This window comes from Nilaparvata lugens, chromosome 2 (assembly GCF_014356525.2).
Source record: "Nilaparvata lugens isolate BPH chromosome 2, ASM1435652v1, whole genome shotgun sequence".
In the NCBI taxonomy this organism is placed as follows: domain Eukaryota; kingdom Metazoa; phylum Arthropoda; class Insecta; order Hemiptera; family Delphacidae; genus Nilaparvata; species Nilaparvata lugens.
In genome coordinates, this window is record NC_052505.1 from 94,309,202 (window position 1) to 94,330,734 (window position 21,533).

General features: G+C 34.0%; 2 protein-coding genes across 2 annotated transcripts in view; one reads left to right on the forward strand and one right to left on the reverse strand.

Moving 5' to 3' along the window:
- Window positions 1-12,941, forward strand: part of LOC111047840 (nicalin) — a gene marked incomplete in the record, with an annotated part of 21,345 nt that extends 8,404 nt beyond the window's left edge. Inside the window, 2 exon segments of the mRNA XM_039422151.1 lie at window positions 8,081-8,158; window positions 11,953-12,941. Of these exon segments, the coding sequence (XP_039278085.1) occupies window positions 8,081-8,141 (61 nt within the window).
- A 1,919-nt stretch (window positions 12,942-14,860) lies between these two features.
- LOC111047837 (WD repeat-containing protein on Y chromosome-like) overlaps window positions 14,861-21,533 on the reverse strand; it is a 29,171-nt gene continuing 22,498 nt past the window's right edge. The window contains exons 10-12 of the mRNA XM_039420279.1: window positions 19,491-19,691; window positions 17,354-17,433; window positions 14,861-15,103 (exon numbers count right to left, since the gene is read on the reverse strand). Coding sequence (XP_039276213.1) covers window positions 15,070-15,103; window positions 17,354-17,433; window positions 19,491-19,691 — 315 coding nt within the window. The 3' untranslated portion in view covers window positions 14,861-15,069. The remainder of the gene's footprint in view (window positions 15,104-17,353; window positions 17,434-19,490; window positions 19,692-21,533) is intronic.

The window sequence follows — 21,533 nt, forward strand, 5'->3', positions numbered from 1 at the left end:
GAAGGACGTGAATGAAATATAAACAGAATAATGTTGAAATGATAATAGATTGGGAGAGGACAATTTATATTTTTCGCCCCACTTGGATGTAATGAGCTGGTTTTCGTGCGTCATATGGAGGCCGAAAATGATTGTTTTCTGACCAGGCCGGTAAAAGTTTTACGGCCCTAGGCTGTAAAATAACCTTGAAGTCAGCTGATTCTGATTTGATGTGAACGTGTTACAAAATTGTTATGAAACGGAATCAGTTTATGCTTCTAGAATTGAATAAGTATTCTGCAATAAGATACTATCATTTTATTTGGATGAATAAAATACAGATAAGATATATATTATAAACTATTCAAATTCGACTTTCAGAGTAGGATAGAACTTCCAACCTAATTTCCGAAGTCACGACAACAAGCATTGTTGACGTTGACATTCAGATGGCCAAATTTCAAGTGTGCTAAGACAAATCAAAAACTTTCATTCAAACTTTCATCCAATCAAAAAACTTTTCATTAATATTGTGTTATTATTCAAGAATCAAGACATTAAATTATCATCTTATTGTCATTTGGAAGAATAAAAGGTATAAACTCAACCTCTTACATAATTGAACATAATTTTTAGGTTATTTAGACAAATCAGAATAAAAAATAAAAATACTTGGACAATTTCCTGATATTCAGATTACCTCAGATTTGCTAGAGCTATGACCTTCCTGCTTTGCTTTCGGAAGTGCCTAATATTTCTCATATTATTAATATTTCTCATATTTATATTGTTTAATTTAAAAATAACGTTCTCACCATGGGCAAAAATGTTTTTCCGGCTCTCATCTTTTCTAGTCCTCGGCCTACGGCCTCGGACTTGAAAACCGATTTCGAGCCGGAAAAATCTCATTTTCGGCCCTAGGTGCGAAATATACTATATCAACTCGTTGATTTTATTCAATTCCATTAATTTAATTCTTTTCAATTTTGCAGGGTGTTGAAGAAGAATCAATGAGAATCCTGTTGGACTTCCTGCTAGTCAACCTCGCGCCGCCCAGCTATTGGCTGAAAAAAATAATGCACTAGTCTCATCATACATGATATTATGTCTAGGTAACTATACATTGATAAATAATAAACGAAAGTCCAAATTAAATGCTGTAAATCACCACGAAGACTTCTGCTACTGCAAATATTGAAAACAGGGTAAACAGCTAGATGGAAATTCGATGAGCTCTACTATTCAAAAATTGTTTGTCAGCCCGGGAAAACTGTACTGTAATGTAAACTATACATTTATCACTTTAATCATTTCACTTGGTAGGTTATGTTTTTTGTACAGTAAAAAATGGACTAGTATCATCCTTACATGATATCATGTGTAGGTAACTAAAGATTTGTCAATTTAGGGCCGCTTTCCGAGCTCGGGATTTAGCTAAGCTCTAGACTTTAAACAGCTGGAGTCAGAAAATTGGCTTTCCGAAATTGGGCGTAGCCTTAGACTAGATATATATTATTTTATATCTGGTCTAAGGGCGTAGCACTATTTCCGTAAAGCCATAGTGCATGCATGACAAGTGGTTGATGCACATCAGCACAGGTAGGGCTCCGACACCAATAAAAACTGCAACCACCCCAGATGGGGGTAGAAGAGAGTTCTCTAAAGACTTGAAGGGGCGAGTCATGGAACTTTATAACAACAAAATTTGCATTCTATTCAATTTCAAAATTTATTTAATAATTCCAACTACTAGAATCTCAACAACAAATATTTCTAAACATTTTATTGCATATTCTATAAGCCGAGAAAACTAACTTAGAATTTTGCTAACTTTTCGTCTGGAATTTCTAACTTTACAAGGTTATTTTACTATTATTACTTTATAAAAATATGCTCGGTCATTCAAGGGTTTCAGCATAAGGTAGAAATATAATGGCACTCACGATCGTTCAAATTATTTATCTATCACTATTAGAATTTCCACTACACTAGGATGTTCTCACTAATATTTTCAATAAAAATTACACATTCACTGCAAACAATTAAAATATTTCAATTTATCCCGCGATGAAAGCAAATTATGATCCCCTTCCATCAACGACACAACGGTCAACATGGAGACAGAGCACAATTCCGTGGGTAAGAAAAATACAAGTTTGAAATATTTTCAAATACTCGTGTATTTTCCATCGCTAATGGAAATGCAGTTCCGTGAGAATACTTCAACCCTGCATAAAATTTAACCTTCCGGTAGTCGCACCCTACTCAATCACACGGGCAGTCGCCTGTTGTATTTTTTACAACATCTAATTTTCCAAGTGTTATGTACTCTGTTTACTGTCAAAACATATTAATTAATTGTATAGTTACTTTATCCATCTTCTTGGATTATTTTACACCTATGAACATTTGGATGATTACCATTTCATAGCCCAATAAGGTACTTCAAACAAAGCCATCAATTCTGTGTTATTGGTAAGTTTACAGTCCCCGTATACAGTCTTTCCCTATCTTAAGCACAGTGCGACTTATGCACTGTCGCGACTAAATGGCACCAAAAGACTGAACCATTGCTCGGTTGATACTGCAAATCAGTGGAATGATTGGTGGAAAATTTTGGAATGCATAGGTGACTCATTCACTGACACCACCCCATTCAATAGTTTTGTGCAGCAAAAAAACTGACACTGTTGTACTTTTACAACAGCGCGACTGCCGGAAGGTTAAGACTTCCCGGACGCAAGTTAGCAAAATCTTAATGTGAGAAAATTATTTTTCAACAGTAAAATAAATTTCTCATGATAAAAATTCACAAAGAAAATTTAACTACAAGATTACTAAATTCTCATCATTGTTTAAGTCCTAATTCTTTTCTTTTCAAATGGAACCAATCAATAAATTTATTTCAATATCATAACCATTACAAAACAATAGCTGATATAGAACAGCTGAAATCAACACATTTTATTGGTGTAGGAGACCTACCTTTGCTGACGTCACCAGAATGCACTATGGCTTTGTTTACGGAGGTAGTGGGCGTAGTCGCAGTTTTTATGATAATCTTTATTTCCTCATTTCTATAAATGGAAACGTTTCTCCTTCACGAAATGAAACATTCCTAAATAATTCAAAATAGCTGAAACTTTACACTATTTTCTCTTTATGTTTTTTGTGTTCAATTTTCTAGTTTTCCAAGTTTAATTTAAACGTGGACTGCGACTACGCCCTGTTTCGGAAAGCCAGTTTTCTGAGTCCAGCTGCTTAAAGTCTAGAACTCAGCTAAATCCCAAGCTCGGAAACCGGCCCTTGCACATTTCACTTCTAAGTCTATTACATTTCACTTTGAACATCACTTTTTAGTCTATTACAATCGCAAAAATGTATTTTAAAGCGATATCTCTATTGTTTGATTCATTTGAAAATTTCGTGTATATCTACAACATACAAACGCATACACCTTCACAACTAATAGTCTACTGTCTACTATTTTAGAATTTCCGTGGCAAATTCGTTGAAACATTCTTTATTTAGATAGCCTATAGAAAAATAATGAAAATTTTGTGAAGTGAACAATTACAAGACTTAACCTTTTTTGGACTATGTGTAACCTTATCTAAATTTGGAAGGGAAATAGCACAAGGTTACCTTATTTTTCTCTCCCTATAATTTTGATAATGTACTTACTGTATGAATGAATAAAGAATCAATAAAGCACTGTTAATTCCATAATCGCATCCATGGGGTGTGTGCACACAGATAGACGTCAGGCGTTCCGAGTTCTGCGGTCCACGTTCTTTCTATGGACAAAATGGCGCCGGCAAATACAAGAGTTCTTCTTACAATTATTGAAAAAACAAGATACTATCAGTAGTATCTGTAGCTAGAGAACCAATTCAATGATATGGGGAGCGTCTATCACTCTCTAATAATAATTAAATTAGTTTCCATGTACAGGGTGCGGCAGCAAAACTTCCTTTTTTTAAGTAATTGAAACTCCCTGTATGGATCAGAAAGTTTGTATTTGTTTTTTGTAATGTAGACACACATATAAATTTTTGCTACACTTAATTTCTAATATCAAAAATAGGGTAGGTGACGTTCCCCATTCTCCAAACACTCAGTAAACCGATTTCTGGCGTTTGTCATGACTCCTGCCAGCATTGCAGGCGTTATGTTAGCAATTTCTTCCCTGATATTGGTCTTCAAATCTGGTAGGTCATTGGACGGTTCACATGAACAAGGGATTTCAAAATCCCCCATAGAAAAAAATCACAAGGGTTCAAATCGGGAGATCGGGCCGGCTACTCCAAATCGCTCCTAATTGAGATGAGGCGTACTGAAAAGTGTTCCCTCAATTGAAGTCACGTTCAGAAAGTTCCTGCACAATTATTGTATAGATCAAAATCAAGAATTCGTCTCACAGAACTGTCGGAGAGTCCAAGAGCAGACGCATATTTGCGCGCAGAACGCTGTGGTGATCGCAACATTGAAACTCTCACTGCCTCAACGTTTCAGGTTCTTCGTCTTGTCGCACTTGCAGTTAGTCTGAACGTAGTGACCCACGTTTTAATTGATTTCTGGTCCGGGACAGTAGCCAAAGGGGCTGAATTGAAGCGATTTCGAAATGCGCGCTCGAAATCACAGAACATCAGCTCAAAAAATAAGTCTCAACGGCAAATGCACGCCTCTCATTGTTTCAATACATGATGGCGACTGAACATGTCGGGAAAAAACTTTATAGTCTAACCTCTCTAACGAGACCAAACTACGCTCTACTACGACATCAGCTGACTGAATGACGTTCACTTTAAAAAAGGAAGTTTTGCTGCCGCACTCTGTATTCGGTCTCAAAGAATGCGACCGCTCTGTGCATACACCCGTACCTGTGTTTTACTTTGATCAGTACCCGTGTTATCGGATGGGCACGTTAAACTGTCGGTCCCGGCTGAAGTATGACAGTCGTAAGGCCCATTGACGGCTTACATTATATATCAGGCGGTGGGACCTTCCCGCAAGGGACTCCCCACCAACCTCAAAATAAATTTTCTTCAGCATCTTCAGTGAGGTTGAGTGGTAGAGAGGACATAAAAGTCCTAACTCCGCCTAATAAAGAATTTTTTCATTTTTCATTTCATTTCAACTATCATTAAAATGTGTATTCTATGATGTATTTTCTTTTCTATAACTTTTGGAAATAAATAATTTATTCTGTAATTATTGCAAGAAAAAAATAAATAGCTACTACTCACCTGAACAAATAAATAGACTACCCCAAGGTAGATAGCAATCGCGAATGTAAGGAATAAGTCGAATACAGCCGGTTTCACACTGGAAACAAAGCAAAACAAATTAATAAAATGGAAAGTATGAAGCTGGATTTGAGGTTGAGAGGTATAGAAGACTTAAAAGTCCTAACCCCGCCTAATGAAGATTTTTTCTTTCCATTTTTCCCACACTACATGGGCTAGTACCTCCGTAAACAAAGCCGTAGTGCATTCGTGTGACGTCAGCACAGGTAGGGCTCCTACACCAATAAAAATTCGTTGATTTCTGCTGATCTCTATAAATCAGCTAGTGTTTCTATTGGTGTAGGAGCCCTACCTTTGCTGACGTCACACGAATGCACTACGGCTTTGTTTACGGAGGTAGTGCTTCGGCCCGTATGCAGATTCTTGGTTAAAACGGAGAAATGTCAGCTGTTCGTTTAAACCCAATATGAAACACATTATGATAAATGCAACCATATCTACAAGTAAACGTGGTTCAGCGTTAAACTTAGATGTTTATATGGCCCTCAGAGTCCGTGATGTGCGTACGGTAAAATATTCTTCCCATTAGAATTTATAGTGAGAATAATTCTCCTGCACTGGACACGGACTATGATACTGATATACAGGGAACCAGCTTAACAAAATAACCTGAAAATAGCTTAATAGAAAGATCTTTCAAATACAGTATAGAAATGCTACTATCAAAATTGAATAGTAGTACAGGACAGAAGAGAATGGTTGATTCAACATTAAACAACACCCAATATTGATAAGTATTTACACCTTAATATTTAATTGGTATCTGACAATGCCTTGATTAAATATTCAATTAAAATTTGATGAACCTCCATATTTAATAAGTATTTACAAAACACCTTAACATTTAATTGCTATCTGACATGCCTTAATATTAGCAGAGAGAAACAATAGCAAAGTAGATATCCCTTGGTGTAGGGCGTTTATGTCGCAACTTTTACTGTTATCTCAAGCCGATAGTCCACGCAGTTCTTTCCCGTGAAACTATGTGACGCTGGTAGTCTCTCATAGACTATAGACAATAGACAATAATCGACAGTAATCTGCTTGAGATAACAGTAAAAGTTACGACATAAACGCCCATGGGATATCTACTTACGCTATTGTTTCTCTATGATATTAGCATAGAGAAAAGATAGCATAAGAAGATATGCCATGGTATAGGGCGTTTATGTTCCAATTTTCAATGATAAATTAAGCCAATAATGAAATAACCAATAATTTAATTGAAAGTCCAGGTAATTTTTGGTGAAGTTATGTGACGCTGGTAGTCTCTCATACTGTGCCGTTCTTACACTCTCACTCCAACAGCACAGTAATAATAGACAGTGGTCGACAGTAATCGGCTTCAGTTAACAAAAATCAGCTAAAAATTTAGAACATAAACGTGCTACGCCACCTACTTTTGCTATCAGGTGGCGTAGTACGTTTACGTTCCGAATTTTTAGCTGATTTTTTGTTAACTAAAGCCGATTACTGTCGACCACTGTCTATTATTACTGTGCTGTTGGAGTGAGAGTGTAAGAACGGCACAATATGAGGGACTACCAGCGTCACATAACTTCACCAAAAATTACCTGGACTTTCAATTAAATTATTGGTTATTTCATTATTGGCTTAATTTATCATTGAAAATTGGAACATAAACGCCCTATACCATGGCATATCTTCTTATGCTATCTTTTCTCTATGCTAATATCATAGAGAAACAATAGCGTAAGTAGATATCCCATGGGCGTTTATGTCGTAACTTTTACTGTTATCTCAAGCAGATTACTGTCGATTATTGTCTATTGTCTATAGTCTATGAGAGACTACCAGCGTCACATAGTTTCACGGGAAAGAACTGCGTGGACTATCGGCTTGAGATAACAGTAAAAGTTGCGACATAAACGCCCTACACCAAGGGATATCTACTTATGCTATTGTTTCTCTCTGCTAATATTAAGGCATTGTCAGATAGCAATTAAATGTTAAGGTGTTTTGTAAATACTTATTAAATATGGAGGTTCATCAAATTTTAATTGAATATTTAATCAAGGCATTGTCAGATACCAATTAAATATTAAGGTGTAAATACTTATCAATATTGGGGTGTTGTTTAATGTTGAATCAACCATTCTCTTCTGTCCTGTACTACTATTCAATTTTGATAGTAGCATTTCTATACTGTATTTGAAAGATCTTTCTATTAAGCTATTTTCAGGTTATTTTGTTAAGCTGGTTCCCTGTATATCAGTATCATAGTCCGTGTCCAGTGCAGGAGAATTATTCTCACTATAAATTCTAATGGGAAGAATATTTTACCGTACGCACATCACGGACTCTGAGGGCCATATAAACATCTAAGTTTAACGCTGAACCACGTTTACTTGTAGATATGGTTGCATTTATCATAATGTGTTTAATATTGGGTTTAAACGAACAGCTGACATTTCTCCGTTTTAACCAAGAATCTGCATACGGGCCCAAGCACTACCTCCGTAAACAAGCCGTAGTGCATTCGTGTGACGTCAGCAAAGGTAGGGCTCCTACACCAATAGAAACACTAGCTGATTTATAGAGATCAGCAAAAATCAACGAATTTTTATTGGTGTAGGAGCCCTACCTGTGCTGACGTCACACGAATGCACTACGGCTTTGTTTACGGAGGTAGTAGCCCATGTAGTGTGGGAGAAATGGAAAGAAAAAATCTTCATTAGGCGGGGTTAGGACTTTTAAGTCTTCTATACCTCTCAACCTCAAATCCAGCTTCATACTTTCCATTTTATTAATTTGTTTTGTTTTGTTTCCAGTGTGAAACCGGCTGTATTCGACTTATTCCTACATTCGCGATTGCTATCTACCTTGGGGTAGTCTATTTATTTGTTCAGGTGAGTAGTAGCTATTTATTTTTTTCTTGCAATAATTACAGAATAAATTATTTATTTCCAAAAGTTATAGAAAAGAAAATACATCATAGAATACACATTTTAATGATAGTTGAAATGAAATGAAAAATGAAAAAATTCTTTATTAGGCGGAGTTAGGACTTTTATGTCCTCTCTACCACTCAACCTCACTGAAGATGCTGAAGAAAATTTATTTTGAGGTTGTTGAGGATTTTGGGATTTTCATACTCCCAGTGAATTTTGATAAAGTCAGCACCTGATTTATAGTAGGCATCCCGTAGCTTTGCCTCAGTGACTTTGAAACGGCACATAGGCAACGTATGGTTCTCGGGGTGATATTCCTACTTTTAGAGAAACATGCTCCAGATTGCCTGGATCCCTAGATGGAGGAAGCTCCCTTCAGAGTTGAGGTCGATGTTTTTGAACGGGTAGTATTATAGTCTAGTGGCCCTCAGCCGATAGGCAAAGCTAGGACTCGCTTGGTTTGCTATCCTTGACTGTATCTATACAAAGCAGGTAGCTCTATTTTCCACTCTGCACCGTTGTCAAGTCGTTTCTAGGCTATGAAAAATATAATGAACTACCAGAAACTTTAATCTTAATACATTGAAATGCATCAATAATTGACCGAAGCGAAGCTGAGGTCTCAGTTTCGACTCGATCGGCTTTCGTTTGTTTGTTTGTACCGCAGTTACAGTCGCAGTTATTGTCCGATTTGGATGAAATTTGGTATGCAAGTTCTTTGAAGCAAGGCGCAGAAACGTATGAGTAACGATTTTTGATAAAACCTCTGGGTTTTTTGTAATATTTAAAAAAACAAACCAACCTCAATCCAGAAAGGATGTGTCTTTGAAGATGCAGCGATTCATTGCCATACTTTTTCGCATCTATTGTTACGAGCACATGGTGCTCGGTTAGACCATGGTCTGTCACTCTGTGGGACCCAGGTTCAATTCTCGTTCCTGCCAGATTTTTTTTGCAGATAATACTAATATTGTTTTATCTCATTCTAATAATATATCATTATAAAATAAATTACTATGATGAAATAGAATAATTAAATGGAATCATCTTATTATTATCATTAAATTGATTTAACAAATTTTTAAAAAAATCTTTATTGTATTGGAGTCCAATACTGCAGTTGTAGAGAAAAATGTGTTGTAAAGGTATAAAGGTATTTTTTTTCCTTTTTGTGTAGTTGAGAAGTTGATATTGTGGTAATTATTGACATTAAATTAAAAAGACCAAGAAATTGTCAAAAAACCACAGATTTATTGATACTTAGAAATACCGGTTTCGGTAATTACACCATTGTCAATCTCTGATAAACTCTGATAATGACGAAGCTAGTCTATCTCAATATTAATAAATCTGTGGTTTTTTAACAATTTCTTGATCTTTTTCATTTAAAAGGTATGTATCTGATATAAAAGTACTCCTTCATAAGTCCCGTGTCCCTGGAAACAGTGTCTCTAGCACTTTCAATGGAGAAAATAATAGATATGACAATCATGGCTAAATCTTCACAATATACTGTACTTACTGTACTGGCCCTTTTCATCTGATTGAAAGTTGTATTCATGAGCGAGGTCTACTGTTCGCAGAACTACTAGTAATAATAATAATTAATTTATTTGAACCGTAGATTCATATGCATGAATATAAGATCTTGCCAACCATAAAATTTTACAGAAGTTGTCAAGTACAGAGTAAAAATTATTGAATAAATATAAAAAATACACCAATTACAATCTATTTAGACAGGCACTATGAACGAAAATTTTATATCACACACAGTTGGGGTTCAAAAATTCTTCAATAGAGTAATAGGGCCTTTCCACTAAATAACTAAACAATTCCTTTTGAAAGCTTTTCAGACACATTCTTGGCTCCAGCAGGAAGCTTGTTGAATAAATTGACACCACCTACAAAGCATGTTCTATATGATTTGTCTGTTCTACATCTTGGAAGATGCAACTAGCCCTCGGGCACCCGAGGCACTCAGTACCGCCTTTTGGTGAAAATCATCATAACTATGTTGCTTGTCTCACTTCCGCTAGAATGCGTCCAAGTATCTTTCAACCAACTATTCTAGTATATCGGTCCATTGTCACCGCCTTCCTTTCTGCTCTATTCAGTGGTCAATTAACTTGCAAAGAGGAAGGAAGCTCAATTTCGGCACTCCGTACCGCCCGCGGGTCAACTTGTGATCAAAGTCTGTGTTTGCTTACTAGCCAATATGGCTAGCAATAGTAGAGGAATGAGTGATTCAGAGATTGAACATTTTCTGTAAGCAATGGAAGAAGATGAAGAAGGAAATTTTGATTGTGATCCAGTGTATGACTTCAGTGATGAGAGTGAAGGAGAAGGAGAAGTGATTCTACCCAATGATCATACTAGTGACAGTGACTTTTCCGATGATGAAGACATTGCTCAACTGAATTATCTGCAGGATGAAACTTCTGATTTTGACATTTTTCTTGGTAAGAATGGTGAAACTTTTTGGCTTAGCAACACTTTGGCATTGCCCACTCAAAAGACAAAATCAAAAAATGTGATAAAAACTTTTCCTGGGCAAACTCATATCACAAGAGACATCAAAAGTGAGCTGGATATTTTCTTTCTTTTATTCCAAATAAAATGATTGATAAAATTGTAGTGTACACTAATAAGTTCATTGAAGAAAGAACAGTCAAAGTCCTCAATAAGAGTACTGAACAGGGCAAGAAGTTAAGAGCTAGGGATTTCAAATCCACCTCTAGAAATGAAATTCTGGGACTGATAGAAGTTTTATTCTACTGAGTAAGCCACAAGTAAGCCGAGTCATGCCAATGAAAAGAGTTTTTGGAAGACTGCTGGTACTGGAATGGTACTGTTTCAAGCTTCTTTTAGCTATAACAGATTTTTCTTTTTGCTGCAGACTATCCGATTTGATGATGTAGACACTCGGTCTGAGAGAGAAAAGATAGACAAGCTAGCTGCTATAAGAGAACTGTATGCTTATTGAATGAAAAAGACTAAGAAATTGTCAAAAAACCACTGATTTATTGATAATTAGAAAGACCGGTTTCGTTTATTACACCATTGTCAATCTCTGATAAACTATAAACTTCATAGTTTATCAGAGATTGACAATGGTGTAATAACCGAAACCGGTCTTTCTAATTATCAATAAATCAGTGGTTTTTTGACAATTTCTTAGTCTTTTTCATTCAATATGAATAATTACCACAATATCAACTTCTCAACTACACAAAAAGTGGAACTGTATGCTTACTTCAATGACAACTGCAAAAAAAATTATTCTCCTTCTGAATGTGTAACCATTATTATTGTCAAACAGGGTAATATATCCCTTTTTGAGGAAAAACTACAATAAATATTCTTTGTATGGATGAAAATAGTCAATACCGTGTGGGCGGCACTCTATACCTCCCGCAGGTGATCTACTCCATCTCATAGGCGCGGGGCCCGAGGGAATGAAGATATATAAAAGTTACACTCAATCTTAAACTTCCCATTCCTTAGTTTCCATTTCTTTTGAGAGCTCTGTATCAATTAGAATTCCAACACCCGGCTGCTCAAAAGTATGTTAACTTTTAATCCCGATTAAATACCACGAGAACCTGTCAGAGAAGCCGTCTTCTCAGAGAATACTTCTGGTTCTTGTGGAATTTTATCATGATTGAAATTTAACAGGCTTTTGTTCAACCAGCACCTAGTTTTCAAATCCCTTTACAAGTTATTGAATGAACTCTTTTCTTTTGTTTTAGAACTTTCCGACTCTCTACTCAACAATGCTGTACTTCGCCTCGACAACGAAAAAGTCCAAAGTCAACTGAGCAACTTTTTTGTAGTGTGTGTATGTGAAGTAATTCCTTCTTTGTGTAAGTGTGCGTTAAACACTGAGCTAAATATTCAACTGGAGGTAGCAGTGGCTAGAGCTACAGTACCAGAACAGTAGTCCTATTTATTTTTTGGTTACTGTATAATAACTACCTATTTTAAATATACAGTAATAATATTCAAGCAGTTGGTAAAACTGCAATTTCTAATAAAATCTTCCATTTTCTCCTTTAATCAACCGATCATAATACTATTATTATAGTACTTGTATTATGGGTATAATTCTCATAATCTAATAATCTTAACTGAAATATGTTGTTCAGTATAATAATAGTCAAATCGTCAATTTTTTTATTGCATGTTCTTCAAGAACAACAATATTGATATCACAGTTTATATGTTACATTATAAATAACATTAGATGCCACATTAAAAAACACAGTTTTATATTGTCACATCCATTTTCATAAATTTGGATGTGACAAAATAGAACTGTTTTTCAATTATGGAAAATTTCACAATATCGATTCTCCTCATTCAACAAATTTATCAAAAATGTCACATAATTGAACCAAGAATTATGAATAACGTAAGGACATACTTAACAAGCTATAGTTTTGACAACATGAGGACATATTACAGTATTGAAAATACTATTTAAAAAAAATATATATATATATATATAGAATTCTTCTTTCTAATTTTGTCAGGTTGATACTAAGATAAGGACATACCGCATTGAAAATACTATTTGAAAAAATAGACAGAACGCCGTTGTCTAATTTTGTTAGGTTGACATTAAGATGAGAACATTAAGTATTGAAAATACTATTTAGAAAATAGAACGCTTGTGTCTAATTTTTTCAGCTGTACATTAAGATGAGGACTTACAGTATTGAAAATACTATTAAAAAAACAGAACATTGCTGTCTAATTTTGTCAGGTTGACGTTAAGATGAGGACATAAAGTATTGACAATACTATTTAGAAAATAGACAGACCCCTGCTGTCTAATGTTGAATGAAATATTGAAAATACTATTCAAAATATAGACAGAACATTGCTGTTTAATTGTGTCAGGTTGACATTAGGATGTGGACATACAGTATTGAAAATACTATTCAGAAAATATAAACCCCTGCAGTTTCGAAAGACAGATCCCTGCTGTTTCGATCAATGCTACCTCCAGTAGTTATCTAGCTCATTGTCGTTTAGGCTACCTGTAAATACTGTCTAGTGCGTGACTCCAGTTACATTGAATCGCCCATTCCTGTAGTTAAACTGTTAAATTGAACAAAGAACTTAGTTTTAAATCATTTTGTGAACAATTATGTTCGTGTCACGGGTTACAGATAGAGTTTTAGATGATTATTGTGAACAGTTTTGTTAGTATCGTAGGTTACAGATTGAGAAATAGTGAGTTAGGGAGCTTTGAAATGTCATTGATTGTGGGTCGGCCATGATAGGGAGTAATCGTCAATTAATTGCAAGTTACACAGATTGTAATGGTGGTAACTGTGTTACTTCGCTGAATGGTTGACCATCAAAATGTCCACCTTTTACCTACTATGTCTCTTTCTGTGCTCTGCGCTTTGCATGGGTTTGGACTTGTATGATATTATTCTTGCTGTTCTATTAGTAAATTATTATAATATATATTGTTTTGTTGGTTGTGTTCAAGTTATTTTGGACTTCTTATTGTATTTGATTGCACTTTCATACTATGTAATAATGAAAATTACAGTATTGTTGGTTAGAAATGACTGTGTTTTATTCTTCATTTTCCTCCAATTAAATTGAATCATGTGGTTTATTCTAGAGAAAAATTACAACTTTATAAATGAATTTTCGGAAATGTTGAAGATTTTAGTGTTTATTTGAAGTATGTATGTTTTATAATGAAAAACCACAACTTTATGAATGAATTTTCGAAAAAAGCTGAAGATTTTAGTGTTGATTTGAAGGATTTGTGGTTTATTCTAAAAATCACAACTATATGTATGACTTTTCAATAAAAATGACGATTTTAGTGTTGATTTGAAGGGAAAAAATCAATGCGGGGTTTCAAGTTGAGCTGAATATGTCGGTTTTTCTCCTATCTCGTCAATAGTGAACGCTAAACAAGTTAAATATTTGTAATTAGAATTCAGAGTGGCTTGAAGACTATTTCTCACCGCCGAAGCGTACCATGAAATATGTCTTTTATTATGACGAAATAAAATTTGATTTTTGGAAGACAAAATCATTGTATCCTAGTGTTTATCTACGCTACGCCGTTTTGAAATGGACTAACTTTAGGGGATACGTTTGCGCTACGTCTTTCAAAAGTCGTATTTCAAGCTACGCTATGGCGGTGTGAAATGACCTTATGATAAAGCCTAGAGCTACATTTTTTTAGTCTTTCATAAATCATGAGAGATTCATTTCTGTGAGATACAAGTATAACCAGGAATGCAAGAATAAAATTGCAAATTAAGTCTTGCATTACTGGAAAGCAATTTTTTTTCTTACATTCCTGGCTTTAGGAAAAAAATTGAAGATTCATCCACTATAACAAAGAATTAGCCTATTATCTATCTATAATATAATGAAGGAAAGAATTGGCTTATACATGTATGGGATAGGATAGGAAATTCACGAATGACGCATCACGTCTGAACTACTCAACTGATTAACTTGAAATTTTGCATACAGATTCTTAATTTACCGAGGATGGTTAAAGGCCTATTTCAAATTCTTCAAGATTTCAGTAGGTCAAGTTTCTAATTATACACTTGCGGAGCACGGGCTACCTGCTAGTTCTATAATAAAACTCAGAAGACTTGAAGTGAAAATTGGATAGTTTCATATCTCATTCATTATATTTATGCACTTGACAATTTAAATTGTTTATAAGTTGCTCATTATTTATAACCTATATTTATCCATTCATCATACTGAAGTAGGTATTTTTATCCAGTAAAATGTAGGTCCATCAGTATCCACATTATATTCTTCAAACTCATATATATTTTCAAGATCAAGCAACATATTTTTCAATTTAATTAGCTTTTTGGAGTTGTATCTCTCTCTTTGCCTCTGTAAATATAAGGAAGAATTAAATTTAATTGAGAAGAGACATCTTAAAAAAGTGGTCTTATAAGATTGATCAACCAACTCCATAAGATAGACTCTTGAGTCTTGGAGTAGGTTATAGCATTTGAAGATATCCCGTGTCGTTAATTTTCCAAATTTGAAGCTGTTTATTGATAACTCAAGTCGACTACTGTCTCTTATTAATGTTTTGTTGGGGTGAGAGTGTAAGAACGGCATACTATGAGAGACTACCTTCCAGCGTCACATAGCTTCACGCAAAAGAACTACTAGGACTATCGGCTTGAGTTAACATTGAGAATTGAAACATAAACGCCCTTTACCATGGGATATATACCTATGCTATCTTTTCTCTTTGGTTACCTATAATAGGCTAGTACCTACCATACCTTACTGGGTCATGAATATTTGTTGAAACCTTCATACTCTTGAAACTTTTGTAAACTTGAGCCTCCAACTTTTTTCCTTTGTCTACAAAAATATGGTACGGTGTAACTCTTTTTTATCAATAAGCTTTCATGGTGGTTCGGGCATCCCTGTCCAAACTTTACCACGTCATTAAATAAAAAAATTCAATCTATTCTATAAACTTTTATTCACATAGGTAATTTACTTGTATTTGCGGTGTTCGAAATCTTAAATTAGGTACTTTTCAATACCCCTGCTATACAGAGGGTCACTCAATTTAAAACACTATCCAGTAATACCCCAACCAAATACAAAAATGGCCTTTGCTCAAATGTCATACATTCATATTATTATCCATCAAAAGAATATTTTTTTATAATTCGGATAGTTTTTTTCCATGCATGAAACGGAATTTTATTTTAATGACTGTGAATGTTTTTATTGTTATAAATGGAAATTGAAAGTAAAGTACTGTAAATCACCCCGAAGAATTAATCAAGTTTTATATTCAATGACAACACTTACATTACAAATACCGTTAAACAAATGATATCACAGATCATTGAATACAATACTGTTTGTTTAAGACAATTCTTGTCTGCAAACAGGAGTAAAATACATTCAGAAATAAACTAAAAATGCTTATATAATAAACTCAAATGAAAACGCTTATCTAAAGAATTCTGCCACTGCAAATATTGACAACTGGGTTAACAGCTAGATGGGGATTCGATGAGAGCTACTATCCAAAAATATTTGAATGCTAAATAAAAATATACATAATTATTATATATCTTTTTTATAGTTCAGACACTGTGTTACTTGTAAATATTTGAAAAAGACTTACTTTTGTTGGAGTAATGATGAATGCATTTCACTCCTGAAGAGGAGCTTCAGCAGCCTCCTCTTCTGGCTGATGAAGGCTTCTGAGGCTGCTGAAGCTCCTCTTCAAGAGTGAAATGCATTCCTCAATACTCCAACAAAAGTAAGTGTTTTTTCAAATATTTACAAGTAACACAGTGTCTGAACTACAACAAAGTTATTATATAGTGTTTCGTCATGAAAATCAACATCAATTATATTTATCGATTAGCATTTGAATAAACGCAATTTCTCATCACTTTTCATTTGTTATTGATTCGGAAATTTGTTTTATTGTTTTAAAATGCACAGCATGTTGAATAGAACTTCAACATTTTTGAAGTGGGTCCCACTCACTGTAAAGGAGTATTGGACTTGATCCTTATTTTTCTTCATTTGTGATGATTTGTTCAATAATTATTAGATAAATATTCACATGCAGAAAAATTGCATACCAACTCAACATTTCAATTATTTTTTAAACTCAAAATCAAATTTCTTCAAGTTGGAGAGTGATTACATGCTTCCTGTGACTGAATACATTAGGTATTATCATTTTTTATAAATATACTACTCTGTTATCAAAATTAGTTCCCAATGAATGTTCTACTGATTTTATGAGCGGTTTTTAAATAATTTTAGAGAAAGATGTGGTTGCTTTTACCTTTTCATGACTGTGAATATTATTATTGATTTGGCAATTTGTTTTATTGTGTTAAAGTCACAGCAAATTAAATATTTTTCAACTTTTTTGAAGGCGCATTTTCTATTAAATGATTTTTTAACTAAAAAACAATCAATGAATATTTATCAAGCTGGAGATTGGACAAAAGCTTCCCGTGACTGAATACGGTATTATTTTTCATACAAATAATGCCCTGTTATCAAAATTAGTTTCCAATGGATTATCACGGATATTATAAGAGGTTTGTGAATAATTTTAGAGAAATATACGATTGCTTTTACCTTTTTGGTTTGCTGTTTTTCAGTGAAGCAACCTCTTTCAGTGGTTTATCATCATTGGCCATCAGGGCATACACTCGAACCTACAGAATAAATAATACATGTTCTTTATTCATTTCAATAGGGCTATCTACTTGGAAGTTTTATTTCATAGAATTACTAATTCACTTTTTTATTGTCTTTGACTTTTGAGACACAACTATAGTGAAGTCCACGCTTTAGTGACAGTATTTGATTAACATTGGTATTGCTATCCTTGTCTATCATTCCACAAAGCAGATAGAGGTATCCTTTTCTACCTCCGCAACGTTGCCAGGTGGTTTTTTAACAATGTAGAATTATAAAATTAATCAACAGATATTAATCTAAATTATAAAAATGCATTACTTAACAAATAGGCCTATATTCGTGACGATTAAAATATAATTGATTATTTATAACAAGAATGAACATAATACCAGTTTCAGCAATCCTCTATAGAAGGCAGTGGCAAGACAGAGAATCGGAAAAAAGATGGATTTTTTGAACAAGAATGACAGTTACGGTAATAATTATTACATCAGTCTCAGCAATCCCCCTACAGAAGGCGCAGTGGCAAGACAGAAATCGGCAACGCGTTCACCTATCTTTCTCCATTGCCGTTATAGCGTGAACCTCAATATATATTTCTAGTATTTTAATCCCATTATCAAATGTCAAAATCTTTTCAAATTGAAAATAAAAATAGTAAGAATGGTAATTCTATGAAATAAAATATGGTACATGTTCAAATATAGTGAGATCCATGTATTAAAGTCAAGAATGTAAATACTGAATAGTATATCCACTAAATGAATCTATAGTCAATAGTATATTGACTAATAATAATAATAGTAGCCTATATCAATAGTAATAATAATTGACCGAACGAAGTGAGGTCTAAGATTCAAGTCGACGGTTTGGCATTTTTCTTAATGTTTAAATGTTCAAATGTTTAAATGTTTAAATGTTCAAATCTTTAAAAGTTTAAATGTTTAAATGTTTGAATGTTTAAATGTTTACATGTTTACATGTTTAAATGTTTATAATTATGTTGTGCATTTACGGCGAAACGCGGTAATAGATTTTCATGAAATTTGACAGGTATGTTCCTTTTTAAATTGCGCGTCGACGTATATACAAGGTTTTTGGAAATTTTTGCATTTCAAGGATAATATATAAAAGGAAAAAGGAGCCGTCGAGTTGACTATAAATTGCATGCCATGACGCATGCAATTCAATATCTCAATGTAACTTGGTAGGAAATTAGCAGCTGTGTAGACTATAAATTGCATGCCTCATTGAATGCAATTTTTATGCACTATTAAATAGGATGCAAATAACTTATAACAGCTCGTCTAGGCGCCTAGATGTCTCCTGGTTTTCTCGCGCTAAATTCTTGAAAGCGTTATATGATAATTAAATCTTGTGTAAGCATGATCTGATCAAATAATTAGTGTATCAGTGTGGATGTGCTTATGGTTTGGGACGTCGTTATAACTGCGCGAGGTCTACTGTTCACAGAACTACTAGTATATAGTATATTAATAGTCATTGACTAAAGTGTGAGGTCCACGTTATAATGGCAGTGGAGAAAGATAGGAGAAAAACGTTGCCGATCCTCTGTCTTGTCAATGCCTTCTATAGACGGTAGCGGACACAGGTATATTGATGTAATATTGACGGTTCATTCTCGTTTAAAATAGGTAGTCTATTATATTTTATTAAGCAAGAAATTATATTTTTCAATAATATCTCAATGAATTTTCATAATTAGGATGAAATACTTTGTTAATTTATTATTAATTCTACATTGTTAAAAGACGATCTGGCAACAGAGCAAAGCGAGAAAGAGATAGTGCTATCCGCTTTGTTGAATGATAGACAAGGATAGAAAATACCATTGCTAATCAAACACTCCTATTATAACGTGGACCTCACTATAAATTATTTACAGAGCTGTGTATTGTGTGATGTTGTGGTACTTTTCCATAATGAAAACACAAATTGACTAATAAATAATAGTATAATCTATAGTAAATGAGTCTAACAGTCAATAGTAGATTCAATGAATGTGAATAGTAGACTAATAATGAATGAATAGATGAATGAATGAACTCACAAATCGTCCTTTTGTAGCGTCTACTTTGGGCAATTTTATTTTGCGTTTGCCTCTCTCAGGCAGAGAGAAGTAATTGCCTAGAATCGGCTCACTTAAAGGCTTTCCATAAGTTGGAATTTTGTCGACTGGAAGATTCGACAAATCATCCTCCACTGTGTCTACATTTGCTAGGAAATCTTGTGTGCTTTTGTAGCTCAATACCTTGAAAAAAAGCAGGAATTTTATCATAAAATTTTATATAGGTTTGGGCAGGGAGGTATGGATGATCTGAAATAACAGTTAGGCTACATACTCATTTTCAAACGAAACTCAACATTTATTTTTTTAGTGTGTACCTTGGATGTTGCAATTATAAAAATTGTAGAGGAAAAAATTAAAGCATTGATTATGTACAAAGAAAAAACATTCACGTTTTATGGAAAAAAATTGAAATTAATCATTACAAAAGTACATATATTCCATTCATGAGCAACGGAAGTAAATTACCGTATTGTAGATATATGACATGTGAAATCGACATGTATTTAAAAATAGGTACCTAATAAATCTATCGATAATTACTAAATAAAACCCACCACAGGAAAGATCAGTACCTAGGTATGAGAAGAATCCAAAATTAAGGTGAAATAAAAGAGATAGTTCAGTCCACATAATTTATTTGAGCCAAAATTAAGTTTCAATGTACTAAGGCTTCATCATCAATGGTATTTTTTTTAAATTATGTGAAACTGACAATGACGTCGCTTTTATTACACCTTAATATGGAGAAACTCACAATATCTCTGTTCATAGTGTAAAGAAACAAAAATTACATTTACATTACCGTATATTACATTAAAAATTATATTATTTACATTTAATACTTTTGAGTGAGGAATACATGAAATGTATTTATAAATTTGCAAAATATAAATAATAGATTTATCGATACTATAGGATCTACTACAGGACAGCTCAGTAGGTATGAGAAGAAACAAATATTAAGGTGGAATATAGAAGCGATAGTCCAGATTACATTTGTTTAAATTTATAGTTTTTCATTACTATTTTGAAATGACTCTCCTTAAATACTTTTCAAGATTACCCAGCAAGAAATCAAATCAAACCATAGTCACTGACACCGTTGTGGAGATGATATTACATTGTTAATAAAACACTGGAATATTATCTAAAAGTATCACGAATTTATTAAAAAGTCACATTTTTCAACACCTATATGGTGTTAAAACTTTTTAATATAGCCTACTCTTGTAATATTTTTAGACAATATTCTAGTGTTTTTCATTGTGGATAAATATCACTATATCTTACCAAAAACAGCGTAGGCCTAAAGTGATATTGTTGTAGATATCCTTCTTGAAAGACTGTAATAATATTATTGAACTAGCTGGCCAGGCGAACCTCGTACCGCCAAATACTTAATGCATCTCATGACAAACTTTAGCTGGATGCACACCTGAGGAAGCGCGATGCGGCATTTTGCATCCAGGTGCTTCTTGCTTATTGGTTTGAATGGAAGAGCTCACACACACTGAATCGGGCATGGCGTGGAACGGTGTGATAAGGCAATCTCCATAAGATCAACACTTTGAGTCACCAAACCACGCCTCCTCAGGTGTGCTTAGCCTTAGTTTAATCTGATGCACTATATTTTCATGAAAATTATCCAACAATCAGTATTTACATGTATATCTCAATGTGCACCTCCTATGTGTTTAGTTAGTTGTGCAGCAGTTTGTATTTTTAGATATAGTTGAATGCTGCATGGAAATTGTATGGTATATCTCCTTGCTGCTGATTTTCCCGTGCATATTCTAAATTTACAGCATTTCGAGTTCTATGACCCAAGTTTAGACTTCGTTCGTACCACGGCATTATCATTGGAATTGAAATTTTGTGAATCAGTAGAATAAAAATAGAAAAAAAGATCTATCGACGGCTGTTGGATGACGCAATGATTATAACAGCTGATTTTTAATTCTGTGTGTAGCCAGCTCACAAATCTTCTCCCATAAGGATTACATGTAAACTTTGAAGGACCGT